Source organism: Oncorhynchus masou, chromosome 6 (assembly GCF_036934945.1).
Source record: "Oncorhynchus masou masou isolate Uvic2021 chromosome 6, UVic_Omas_1.1, whole genome shotgun sequence".
NCBI lineage: Eukaryota > Metazoa > Chordata > Actinopteri > Salmoniformes > Salmonidae > Oncorhynchus > Oncorhynchus masou.
The window spans coordinates 3746748-3761505 of record NC_088217.1 but is presented as its reverse complement, the minus strand read 5'-3'; the positions used below and the strand labels follow the sequence as shown (position 1 = coordinate 3761505).

Below are 14758 nucleotides of genomic sequence, written 5' to 3'. Positions count from 1 at the left end.
TTTAGTAGGTATAAACATTGTTCCAGTAGTAATTACATCATTACAGTATTTAGTAGGTATAAACATTGTTCCAGTAGTAATTACATCGTTCCAGTATTTAGTAGGTATTAATATTGTTACAGTAGTAATTACATCGTTACAGTATTTAGTAGGTATAAACATTGTTCCAGTAGTAATTACATCGTTACAGTATTTAGTAGGTATTAATATTGTTCCAGTAGTAATTACATCGTTACAGTATTTAGTAGGTATTAATATTGTTCCAGTAGTAATTACATCGTTACAGTATTTAGTAGGTATTAATATGGTTCCAGTAGTAATTACATCGTTACAGTATTTAGTAGGTATTAATATTGTTCCAGTAGTAATTACATCGTTACAGTATTTAGTAGGTATTAATATTGTTCCAGTAGTAATTACATCGTTACAGTATTTAGTAGGTATTAATATTGTTCCAGTAGTAATTACATCGTTACATTATTTAGTAGGTATTAATATTGTTCCAGTAGTAATTACATAGTTACATTATTTAGTAGGTATTAATATTGTTCCAGTAGTAATTACATTGTTACAGTATTTAGTAGGTATTAATATTGTTCCAGTAGTAATTACATCGTTACATTATTTAGTAGGTATTAATATTGTTCCAGTAGTAATTAGATCGTTACAGTATTTAGTAGGTATTAATATTGTTCCAGTAGTAATTAGATCGTTACAGTATTTAGTAGGTATAAACATTGTTCCAGTAGTAATTACATCGTTACAGTATTTAGTAGGTATAAACATTGTTCCAGTAGTAATTACATCGTTACAGTATTTAGTAGGTATTAATATTGTTCCAGTAGTAATTACATCGTTACAAAGGTATAACAGCAATCAGTCAGATCCTATGGTCTGGTCAGAACCAGGGGTGAGACTGGTCAGAACCTGGTTCTGGGATGCAGGGGTGAGACTGGTCAGAACCTGGTTCTGGGATGCAGGGGTGAGACTGGTCAGAACCTGTCTATGGAATGCAGGGGTGAGACTGGTCAGAACCTGGTTCTGGGATGCAGGGGTGAGACTGGTCAGAACCTGTCTATGGGATGCAGGGGGAGACTGGTCAGAACCTGGCTATGGGATGCAGGGGGAGACTGGTCAGAACCTGGCTATGGAATGCAGGGGGAGACTGGTCAGAACCTGTCTATGGGATGCAGGGGGAGACTGGTCAGAACCTGTCTATGGGATGCAGGGGGAGACTGGTCAGAACCTGGCTAGGGAATGCAGGGGTGAGACTGGTCAGAACCTGTCTATGGAATGCAGGGGTGAGACTGGTCAGAACCTGGTTCTGGGATGCAGGGGTGAGACTGGTCAGAACCTGTCTATGGGATGCAGGGGGAGACTGGTCAGAACCTGTCTATGGGATGCAGGGGGAGACTGGTCAGAACCTGGCTATGGAATGCAGGGGGAGACTGGTCAGAACCTGGCTATGGAATGCAGGGGGAGACTGGTCAGAACCTGGCTATGGAATGCAGGGGGAGACTGGTCAGAACCTGGCTATGGAATGCAGGGGGGAGACTGGTCAGAACCTGGCTATGGAATGCAGGGGGGAGACTGGTCAGAACCTGTCTATGGGATGCAGGGGGAGACTGGTCAGAACCTGTCTATGGAATGCAGGGGGGAGACTGTGGCGGTGGCGGTCTATGTATCTTTGTCAATACAGCTGGTGCACAATATCTAAGGAAGTCTCAAGCTATTGCTCACCTGAGGTAGAGTATCTCATGATAAGCTGTAGACCACACTATCTACCTAGAGAGTTTCTGAATTTTTCATAATTCTCATCTCTATCCCTCCTGATTCCTGCTTACAAGCAAAAATTAAAGCAGGAAGCACCAGTGACTAGATCAATAAAAAAGTGGTCAGATGAAGCAGATGCTAAGCTACAAGACTGTTTTGCTAGCACAAAGCGGAATAGGTTCCGGGGTTCCTCCGATGGCATTGAGGAGTACACCACACCAGTCATCGGCTTCATCAATAAGTGTATCGATGATGTCGTCACCACAGTGACTGTACGTACATACCTCAACCAGAAAAGCCATGGCTTACAGGCAACATCCGGACTGAGCTAAAGGCTAGAGCTGCTGCTTTCAAGGAGTGGGACTCTAACCCGGAAACTTATAAGAAATCCCGCTATGCCCTCCGACGGATGTGGCAGGGCTTGCAAACCATTACAGATAACAAAGGGAAGCACAGCCGAAAGCAGCCCAGTGACATGAGCCTACCAGACGAGCTAAACTACTTCTATGCTCGACTCGAGGCAAATAACACTGAAACATGCATGAGAGGACCAGCTGTTCTGGAAGACTGTGTGATCACGCTCTCCACAGCCGATGTGAGTAAGACCTTAAAACAGGTCAACATTGACAAGGCCACAGAGCCAGACGAATTACTAAGATATGCGCTGACCAACTGGCAAGTGTCTTCACTGACATGTTCAACATCTCCCTGTCCAAGTCTGTAATACCAACATGTTTTAAGAAGAACACCACAGTGCCTGTGCCCAAGAACACTAAGGTAGCCTGCCTAAATGACTACCGACCAGTAGCACTCACATCTGTAGCAATGAAGTGCTTTGAAAGGCTGGTGATGGCTCACGTCAACACCATTATCCCAGAAACCCTAGACCCACTCCAATTTGCAAACCACCCAAACAGATCCACAGATGATGCAATCTATTGCACTCCACACTGCCCTTTCCCACATGGACAAAAGAAACACCTATGTGAGAATGGTAGTCATTGAATAGAGCTCAGCGTCCAACACCATCCGAGCTCAGCACCAACACCACCCGAAGGGGTGCGTGCTCAGTCCCCTCCTGCACTCCCTGTTCACTCATGACTGCACGGCCAGGCACGACTCCAACACCATCATTAAGCTTGCCGATGACACAACAGTGCCTGATCACCTACAACAACGAGACAGCCTATAGGGAGGAAGTCAGAGACCTGGTTGTGTGGTGCCAGGACAACAACCTCTCCTTCAAAGTGATCAAGACAAAAATTAGATGATTGTGGACTACAGGACCGAGCACGCCCCCATTCTCATCGACGGGGCTGCAGAGCAGGTTGAGAGCTTCAAGTTCCTTGGTATCCACATCACTAACAAACTAGAATGGTCCAAACACACCAAGACAGTTGTGAAGAGGGCGTGACAAAACCCATTCCCCATCAGGAGACTGAAAAGATTTGGCATGGGTCCGGAGATCCTCAAAAGGTTCTACAGCTGCACCATCGAGTGCATTCTGACGTATTGCATCACTGCCTGGTATGGCAACTGCTCGGCCTCCGACCACGAGGCACTACAGAGGGTAAAGCATACGACCCAGTACATCACTGAGGCCAAGCATCCTCCCATCCAGGACCTCTATACCAGGCGGTGTCAGAGGAAGGCCCTAAAAATTGTCAAAGACTCCAACCACCCTAGTCATAGACTGTTCTCTCTGCTACCGCATGGCAAGCGGTACCGGAGCACCAAGTCTAGGTCCAAGAGGCTTCTTAACAGCTTCTACTCCCAAGCCATAAAACTCCTGAACATCTCATCAAATGGCTACTTAGACTATTTGCATTGCCCCCCCACTCTATTTTACACTGCTGCTACTCTCTGTTGTTACCATCTATTCATAGTCACTTTAATAACTCTACCTACATGTACATATTACCTCAACTAACCGGTGCCCCTGCACATCGACTCTGTACCGGTAACCCCCTGTATATAGGCTCGCTATTGCTATTTTATTGCTGCTCTTTAATTACTTGTTACTTTTATTTGTTATTCTTATCAGTATTTTTTTTTAACTGCATTGTTTAGGGGCTCGTAAGTAAGCATTTCAATGTAAGGTTGTATTCTGTTGTATGTGACTAATAAAATTTGTACTGTATGGTCTGATGTACTGTTTACTATGGTACTGTATGGTCTGATGTACTGTTTACTATGGTACTGTATGGTCTGATGTACTGTTTACTATGGTACTGTATGGTCTGATGTACTGTTTACTATGGTACTGTATGGTCTGATGTACTGTTTACTATGGTACTGTATGGTCTGATGTACTGTTTACTATGGTACTGTATGGTCTGATGTACTGTTTACTATGGTACTGTATGGTCTGATGTACTGTTTACTATGGTACTGTATGGTCTGATGTACTGTTTACTATGGTACTGTATGGTCTGATGTACTGTTTACTATGGTACTGTATGGTCTGATGTACTGTTTACTATGATACTGTATGGTCTGATGTACTGTTTACTATGGTACTGTATGGTCTGATGTACTGTTTACTATGGTACTGTATGGTCTGATGTACTGTTTACTATGGTACTGTATGGTCTGATGTACTGTTTACTATGGTACTGTATGGTCTGATGTACTGTTTACTATGGTACTGTATGGTCTGATGTACTGTTTACTATGGTACTGTATGGTCTGATGTACTGTTTACTATGGTACTGTATGGTCTGATGTACTGTTTACTATGGTACTGTATGGTCTGATGTACTGTTTACTATGGTACTGTATGGTCTGATGTACTGTTTACTATGGTACTGTATGGTCTGATGTACTGTTTACTATGGTACTGTATGGTCTGATGTACTGTTTACTATGGTACTGTATGGTCTGATGTACTGTTTACTATGGTACTGTATGGTCTGATGTACTGTTTACTATGGTACTGTATGGTCTGATGTACTGTTTACTATGGTACTGTATGGTCTGATGTACTGTTTACTATGGTACTGTATGGTCTGATGTACTGTTTACTATGGTACTGTATGGTCTGATGTACTGTTTACTATGGTACTGTATGGTCTGATGTACTGTTTACTATGGTACTGTATGGTCTGATGTACTGTTTACTATGGTACTGTATGGTCTGATGTACTGTTTACTATGGTACTGTATGGTCTGATGTACTGTTTACTATGGTACTGTATGGTCTGATGTACTGTTTACTATGGTACTGTATGGTCTGATGTACTGTTTACTATGGTACTGTATGGTCTGATGTACTGTTTACTATGGTACTGTATGGTCTGATGTACTGTTTACTATGGTACTGTATGGTCTGATGTACTGTTTACTATGGTACTGTATGGTCTGATGTACTGTTTACTATGGTACTGTATGGTCTGATGTACTGTTTACTATGGTACTGTATGGTCTGATGTACTGTTTACTATGGTACTGTATGGTCTGATGTACTGTTTACTATGGTACTGTATGGTCTGATGTACTGTTTACTATGGTACTGTATGGTCTGATGTACTGTTTACTATGGTACTGTGATGGTTTACTATGGTACTGTATGGTCTGATGTACTGTTTACTATGGTACTGTATGGTCTGATGTATGTTTACTACTGTTTACTATGGTACTGTATGGTCTGATGTTTACTATGGTACTGTATGGTCTGATGTACTGTTTACTATGGTACTGTATGGTCTGATGTACTGTTTACTATGGTACTGTATGGTCTGATGTACTGTTTACTATGGTACTGTATGGTCTGATGTACTGTTTACTATGGTACTGTATGGTCTGATGTACTGTTTACTATGGTACTGTATGGTCTGATGTACTGTTTACTATGGTACTGTATGGTCTGATGTACTGTTTACTATGGTACTGTATGGTCTGATGTACTGTTTACTATGGTACTGTATGGTCTGATGTACTGTTTACTATGGTACTGTATGGTCTGATGTACTGTTTACTATGGTACTGTATGGTCTGATGTACTGTTTACTATGGTACTGTATGGTCTGATGTACTGTTTACTATGGTACTGTATGGTCTGATGTACTGTTTACTATGGTACTGTATGGTCTGATGTACTGTTTACTATGGTACTGTATGGTCTGATGTACTGTTTACTATGGTACTGTATGGTCTGATGTACTGTTTACTATGGTACTGTATGGTCTGATGTACTGTTTACTATGGTACTGTATGGTCTGATGTACTGTTTACTATGGTACTGTATGGTCTGATGTACTGTTTACTATGGTACTGTATGGTCTGATGTACTGTTTACTATGGTACTGTATGGTCTGATGTACTGTTTACTATGGTACTGTATGGTCTGATGTACTGTTTACTATGGTACTGTATGGTCTGATGTACTGTTTACTATGGTACTGTATGGTCTGATGTACTGTTTACTATGGTACTGTATGGTCTGATGTACTGTTTACTATGGTACTGTATGGTCTGATGTACTGTTTACTATGGTACTGTATGGTCTGATGTACTGTTTACTATGGTACTGTATGGTCTGATGTACTGTTTACTATGGTACTGTATGGTCTGATGTACTGTTTACTATGGTACTGTATGGTCTGATGTACTGTTTACTATGGTACTGTATGGTCTGATGTACTGTTTACTATGGTACTGTATGGTCTGATGTACTGTTTACTATGGTACTGTATGGTCTGATGTACTGTTTACTATGGTACTGTATGGTCTGATGTACTGTTTACTATGGTACTGTATGGTCTGATGTACTGTTTACTATGGTACTGTATGGTCTGATGTACTGTTTACTATGGTACTGTATGGTCTGATGTACTGTTTACTATGGTACTGTATGGTCTGATGTACTGTTTACTATGGTACTGTATGGTCTGATGTACTGTTTACTATGGTACTGTATGGTCTGATGTACTGTTTACTATGGTACTGTATGGTCTGATGTACTGTTTACTATGGTACTGTATGGTCTGATGGTTTACTATGGTACTGTATGTACTGTTTACTATGGTACTGTATGGTCTGATGTATGTTTACTATGGTACTGATGTTTACTATGGTACTGTATGGTCTGATGTACTGTTTACTATGGTACTATGGTACTGTACTGTATGGTCTGATGTACTGTTTACTATGGTACTGTATGGTCTGATGTACTGTTTACTATGGTACTGTATGGTCTGATGTACTGTTTACTATGGTACTGTATGGTCTGATGTACTGTTTACTATGGTACTGTATGGTCTGATGTACTGTTTACTATGGTACTGTATGGTCTGATGTACTATGGTCCTGTTTACTATGGTACTGTATGGTCTGATGTACTGTTTACTATGGTACTGTATGGTCTGATGTACTGTTTACTATGGTACTGTATGGTCTGATGTACTGTTTACTATGGTACTGTATGGTCTGATGTACTGTTTACTATGGTACTGTATGGTCTGATGTACTGTTTACTATGGTACTGTATGGTCTGATGTACTGTTTACTATGGTACTGTATGGTCTGATGTACTGTTTACTATGGTACTGTATGGTCTGATGTACTGTTTACTATGGTACTGTATGGTCTGATGTACTGTTTACTATGGTACTGTATGGTCTGATGTACTGTTTACTATGGTACTGTATGGTCTGATGTACTGTTTACTATGGTACTGTATGGTCTGATGTACTGTTTACTATGGTACTGTATGGTCTGATGTACTGTTTACTATGGTACTGTATGGTCTGATGTACTGTTTACTATGGTACTGTATGGTCTGATGTACTGTTTACTATGGTACTGTATGGTCTGATGTTTACTGTTTACTATGGTACTGTATGGTCTGATGTACTGTTTACTATGGTACTGTATGGTCTGATGTACTGTTTACTATGGTACTGTATGGTCTGATGTACTGTTTACTATGGTACTGTATGGTCTGATGTACTGTTTACTATGGTACTGTATGGTCTGATGTACTGTTTACTATGGTACTGTATGGTCTGATGTACTGTTTACTATGGTACTGTATGGTCTGATGTACTGTTTACTATGATGTACTGTATGGTCTGTTTACTATGGTACTGTATGGTCTGATGGTCTATGGTACTGTATGGTCTGTTTACTATGGTACTGTATGGTCTGATGTACTGTTTACTATGGTACTGTATGGTCTGATGTACTGTTTACTATGGTACTGTATGGTCTGATGTACTGTTTACTATGGTACTGTATGGTCTGATGTACTGTTTACTATGGTACTATATGGTCTGATGTACTGTTTACTATGGTACTGTATGGTCTGATGTACTGTTTACTATGGTACTGTATGGTCTGATGTACTGTTTACTATGGTACTGTATGGTCTGATGTACTGTTTACTATGGTACTGTATGGTCTGATGTACTGTTTACTATGGTACTGTATGGTCTGATGTACTGTTTACTATGTACTGTATGGTCTGATGTACTGTTTACTATGGTACTGTATGGTCTGATGTACTGTTTACTATGGTACTGTATGGTCTGATGTACTGTTTACTATGGTTTACTATGGTATGGTCTGATGTACTGTTTACTATGGTACTGTATGGTCTGATGTACTGTTTACTATGGTACTGTATGGTCTGATGTACTGTTTACTATGGTACTGTATGGTCTGATGTACTGTTTACTATGGTACTGTATGGTCTGATGTACTGTTTACTATGGTACTGTATGGTCTGATGTACTGTTTACTATGGTACTGTATGGTCTGATGTACTGTTTACTATGGTACTGTATGGTCTGATGTACTGTTTACTATGGTACTGTATGGTCTGATGTACTGTTTACTATGGTACTGTATGGTCTGTTGTACTGTTTACTATGGTACTGTATGGTCAATTGTACTGTTTACTATGGTACTGTATGGTCTGATGTACTGTTTACTATGGTACTGTATGGTCTGATGTACTGTGGTCCTGTTTACTATGGTACTGTATGGTCTGATGTACTGTTTACTATGGTACTGTATGGTCTGATGTACTGTTTACTATGGTACTGTATGGTCTGATGTACTGTTTACTATGGTACTGTATGGTCTGATGTACTGTTTACTATGGTACTGTATGGTCTGATGTACTGTTTACTATGGTACTGTATGGTCTGATGTACTGTTTACTATGGTACTGTATGGTCTGATGTACTGTTTACTATGGTACTGTATGGTCTGATTTCAGGTTGACATTTTATGTGATATTCAGCAGACACTCAAAGCGACTTAAAGTGTATTTTTAGTAAATGTGATTCCTGCTAAATGTGTGCATGGTTGTCTACGGCTGTCCATACTGTACCTTAGCCACAGGCAGCCACATGTCCTTGTTAGCAGAAAACCCGTGGAGCATGAGGATAGTGGGGCGGCCCGGACCAGGCTTCCCTCTGTGGGAGTAACAGAACCGGTAGCCTCTGTTCTCAGAGTAGACAACCTGCAGGCCCAGCCGCCGACGCCAGTACCTGATACGGCCCGGGGGGAGACAGTCATGGGTCAGTTAGTGAGTTAATGACAAACAGAAAGGCAGAAACAGGAAAACTAGTAGAAAGGCAGAAACAGGAAAACTAGCAGAAAGGCAGAAACAGGAAAACTAGCAGAAAGGCAGAAACAGGAAAACTAGTAGAAAGGCAGAAACAGGAAAACTAACAGGAAAACTAGCAGAAAGTCAAAAACAGGAAAACTAACAGAAAGGCAGAAACAGGAAAACTAGCAGAAAGGCAGAAACAGGAAAACTAGTAGAAAGGCAGAAACAGGAAAACTAGTAGAAAGGCAGTATCCCCCCCCCCCCAACAATGGACATAAAGGGCTTGTGGAGTATCCCTGGGGAGTGGGCCGTTATAAGGAGTTCAGAGTGAACATAAAGGGCTTGTGGAGTATGCCTGGGGAGTGGGCCGTTATAAGGAGTTCAGAGTGGACATAAAGGGCTTGTGGAGTATCCCTGGGGAGTGGGCCGTTATAAGGAGTTCAGAGTGGACATAAAGGGCTTGTGGAGTATGCCTGGGGAGTGGGCCGTTATAAGGAGTTCAGAGTGGACATAAAGGGCTTGTGGAGTATCCCTGGGGAGTGGGCCGTTATAAGGAGTTCAGAGTGGACATAAAGGGCTTGTGGAGTATCCCTGGGGAGTGGGCCGTTATAAGGAGTTCAGAGTGGACATAAAGGGCTTGTGGAGTATCCCTGGGGAGTGGGCCGTTATAAGGAGTTCAGAGTGGACATAAAGGGCTTGTGGAGTATCCCTGGGGAGTGGGCCGTTATAAGGAGTTCAGAGTGGACATAAAGGGCTTGTGGAGTATCCCTGGGGAGTGGGCCGTTATAAGGAGTTCAGAGTGGACATAAAGGGCTTGTGGAGTATCCCTGGGGAGTGGGCCGTTATAAGGAGTTCAGAGTGAACATAAAGGGCTTGTGGAGTATGCCTGGGGAGTGGGCCGTTATAAGGAGTTCAGAGTGGACATAAAGGGCTTGTGGAGTATCCCTGGGGAGTGGGCCGTTATAAGGAGTTCAGAGTGGACATAAAGGGCTTGTGGAGTATCCCTGGGGAGTGGGCCGTTATAAGGAGTTCAGAGTGGACATAAAGGGCTTGTGGAGTATCCCTGGGGAGTGGGCCGTTATAAGGAGTTCAGAGTGAACATAAAGGGCTTGTGGAGTATGCCTGGGGAGTGGGCCGTTATAAGGAGTTCAGAGTGGACATAAAGGGCTTGTGGAGTATCCCTGGGGAGTGGGCCGTTATAAGGAGTTCAGAGTGGACATAAAGGGCTTGTGGAGTATCCCTGGGGAGTGGGCCGTTATAAGGAGTTCAGAGTGGACATAAAGGGCTTGTGGAGTATCCCTGGGGAGTGGGCCGTTATAAGGAGTTCAGAGTGAACATAAAGGGCTTGTGGAGTATGCCTGGGGAGTGGGCCGTTATAAGGAGTTCAGAGTGGACATAAAGGGCTTGTGGAGTATCCCTGGGGAGTGGGCCGTTATAAGGAGTTCAGAGTGGACATTTGGAAAGAGCCTGAAAGAAGAAGGGCTCTGCTGTAAAGCATGAGTCAGCAGGTCAGTGAGAGGTCTGCGCCCCAGACATCACTCTCAGAGAATGGACAACAAGTGAACTTGATTGACAAAGGAGAAGAAGAGTGCCTAGGAGATATGTCAGCAGCAGAGGACAAAACTGAATTGGGGCCTCTTCAATGTGAAAGCAGACTGAGTATGTGAAACCATCACGTAATGGTCCAGGGTAATGGAGTGAAACCATCACGCAATGTTTCAGGGTAATGGAGTGAAACCATCAAACAATGTCCCAGGGTAATGGAGTGAAACCATCACGCAATGGTCCAGGGTAATGGAGTGAAACCATCATGCAATGGTCCAGGGTAATGGAGTGAAACCATCATGCAATGGCCCAGGGTAATGGAGTGAAACCATCACGCAATGGCCCAGGGTAATGGAGTGAAACCATCACGCAATGGCCCAGGGTGATGGAGTGAAACCATCACGCAATGGCCCAGGGTAATGGAGTGAAACCATCACGCAATGGCCCAGGGTAATGGAGTGAAACAATCACGTAATGTCCCAGGGTAATGGAGTGAAACCATCACGCAATGGTCCAGGGTAATGGAGTGAAACCATCACGCAATGGTCCAGGGTAATGGAGTGAAACCACCACGCAATGGTCCAGGGTAATGGAGTGAAACCACCACGCAATGGTCCAGGGTAATGGAGTGAAACCATCCCGCAATGGTCCAGGGTAATGGAGTGAAACCATCCCGCGATGGTCCAGGGTAATAGAGGGAAACATCCCGCGATGGTCCAGGGTAATAGAGTGAAACCACCACGCAATGGTCCAGGGTAATGGAGTGAAACCACCACGCAATGGTCCAGGGTAATGGAGTGAAACCACCACGCAATGGTCCAGGGTAATGGAGTGAAACCACCACGCAATGGTCCAGGGTAATGGAGTGAAACCACCACGCAATGGTCCAGGGTAATGGAGTGAAACCACCACGCAATGGTCCAGGGTAATGGAGTGAAACCACCACGCAATGGTCCAGGGTAATGGAGTGAACCCATCACGCAATGGTTCAGGGTAATGGAGTGAACCCATAAGATTAAATCTGATCATATGTGATCTACTCAAAGCTACTCTGACTTTGAAAGGCTTTGCAGATTAAACATTGGCAATAAATAGTCCCCAGCCCCCCAAACCCTGCTACCTCTTTCTTTCTCTCTATCCTTACAGAGGAGGACACAACACAGAAAGACAGTGGAGTTTGACCGCTGCCCACTAAGCTACTGCAATATGAAAATAGCTCTGGTGACTCTGCTTCCCCCGGGATAGACTGACTTAAGGAAAATGTGTGTGTGTGTGTGTGTGTCTGTGTGGTTTATGTGTGAACAATGTTCATCTAAGACTGTACTATTGACCTTGGATGAGTGATTCAACACAACACTCCCAGCCACAGCCAAGTCCCCACAGCAGCCTTACTGACGAGATCATGACGGACAGGACAGCTAGTGGGGCCACTCTGTTCTATCTAGTCAGTCCACAGGTCAGGTTGCAGAAGGTAATTCTACTGAACAGATGCCCTAACTTAATTTGACCCATTTTTACAAAACAGGAAAATAATCCTGCAGGAACAGGAAATGTGAATTATAATGAATGGACATTTTTGTAGGAGTTGATACAATTTTCGTCAAATCAAGTCAGAAATGTAGAAGTGGAAATTACAAACTTTAAGATCATTATTTTTAATGTAACCTTTATTTAACTAGGCAAGTCAGTTAAGAACAAATTCTTATTTACAGTGACGGCCTACCGGGGAACAGTGGGTTAACTGCCTTGTTCAGGGGCAGAACAGATCGGGGATTCGATCCAGCAACCTTTCAGTTACTGGCCCAAAGCACCTGCCACCTTTTAAAACCTCAAACACAGTACAATCTTGCATTTCTACAAGGAGGATCAAATTAAGATACGGCATCTGTACTCCTTTGTATTGCCTTCAGATAATACTGTGTTGCTCCATGCTCTGGGTGGCCTTTACTCCACTAGATTAGAAATGAGGCAAAGGTAATGGTTGAGTATTGTCAAGGGTAGAAATAGGAAACAAATCACTATGGTAACTCCCCAATGTAAAAATCCCCAAATTCTATGAAACAAACACATAAAATTCCACCAATGTCAAAAGGACTTCAGTTTAGGAAATCTGTCCTCCCCCGCCCCAATTCCACCCCTGGGTAAAGTACTATAACAACAACTAAAATAGGAAGAAAAGACAACGGTCATTGTGTACAGAATCAGAATGTTATGGATGGATCTAAATTTACATAATGGGGAGGTGGAAAATGGGGGAGGGTCATAAAAGTGTTTCAATTTCAGTCAAGGGGACGGTTTAGTATTTCGTTAATCACGTCCAAGGGGAGGGTTATGTCATTTCTAACTGATGAAATGTAAATATTTCTCAGTGTTTTAGAATTTATTTAATTTATTTGACCTTTAACTAGGCAAGTCAGTTAAGAACAAATTCTTATTTTCAATGACGGCCTAGGAACAGTGGGTTAACTGCCTGTTCAGGGGCAGAACGACAGATTTGTATCTTGTCAGCTCGGGGATTTGAACTTGCAACCTTTCGGTGACTAGTCCAATGCTCCGACCACTAGGCTACGCTGCCGAATTAGTTGGGGATATATAGACTAATAAACGATGTCACACCTCGTCTCTGATTCTCCGCTGGGCGAGCAATATCAAGTACGCCTATAGGATATTTAGTGTGGTCTCCATCAAATAATCTATGGGCTATAGGCTACGAAGGACACGCTGGGAGAAGCACAGAGCAAAGTTATATTTGAAGATAGCTGCTGGGATGGTGTAAATGAAACCAGGCTGCATTAGGGCTGTGGCGGTCATGACATTTCGTCAGCCAGTGATTGTACTGCAAATAACTGTTGGTCTCACGGAAATTGTCCGTTAATTAACAAACACATTCAGCATCTCCTGGCTTCCACATATCCTACCAGCCACTAATGCATACATTTATATTCTAATACATCCATGTAATATAGCCTACCTCCACCATCACATTAAATCCATGTAATATAGTCTACCTACACCATCACAATAAATCCATGTAATATAGTCTACCTACACCATCACAATAAATCCATATAATATATTCTACAAACACCATCACAATAAATCCATGTAATATAGTCTACAAACACCATCACAATAAATCCATGTAATATAGTCTACCAACACCATCACAATAAATCCATGTAATATAGTCTACAAACACCATCACAATAAATCCATGTAATATAGTCTACCTACACCATCACAATAAATCCATGTAATATAGTCTACAAACACCATCACAATAAATCCATGTAATATAGCCTACCTACACCATCACAATAAATCCATGTAATATATTCTACCTACACCATCACAATAAATCCACGTAATATAGTCTACACACACCATCACAATAAATCCACGTAATATAGTCTACCTACACCATCACAATAAATCCACGTAATATAGTCTACCTACACCATCACAATAAATCCATGTAATATAGCCTACCTACACCATCACAATAAATCCATGTAATATAGCCTACCTACACCATCACAATAAATCCATGTAATATAGCCTACCTACACCATCACAATAAATCCATGTAATATAGCCTACCTACACCATCACAATAAATCCATGTAATATAGTCTACCTACACCATCACAATAAATCCATGTAATATAGTCTACCTACACCATCACAATAAATCCATGTAATATAGTCTACCTACACCATCACAATAAATCCATGTAATATAGTCTACCTACACCATCACAATAAATCCATGTAATATAGTCTACCTACACCATCACAATAAATCCATGTAATATAGTCTACCTACACCATCACAATAAATCCATGTAATATAGTCTACCTACACCATCACAATAAATCCAT

The 14758-nt window shown here is 42.1% G+C and overlaps 1 protein-coding gene across 8 annotated transcripts in view; it reads right to left on the bottom strand.

The window, feature by feature from the left end:
* LOC135541280 (monoacylglycerol lipase ABHD6-like) overlaps positions 1-14758 on the bottom strand; it is a 50504-nt gene that overhangs the window by 22908 nt on the left and 12838 nt on the right. For all 8 annotated transcript variants that reach the window (XR_010455953.1, XR_010455951.1, XR_010455954.1 and 5 more), the window contains exon 3: positions 9110-9269. Coding sequence is in view for 2 of the 8 variants with exons in the window: in XM_064967399.1 (XP_064823471.1) it covers positions 9110-9269 (160 nt within the window). In the remaining 6 variants the exon portion in view is untranslated. The remainder of the gene's footprint in view (positions 1-9109; positions 9270-14758) is intronic.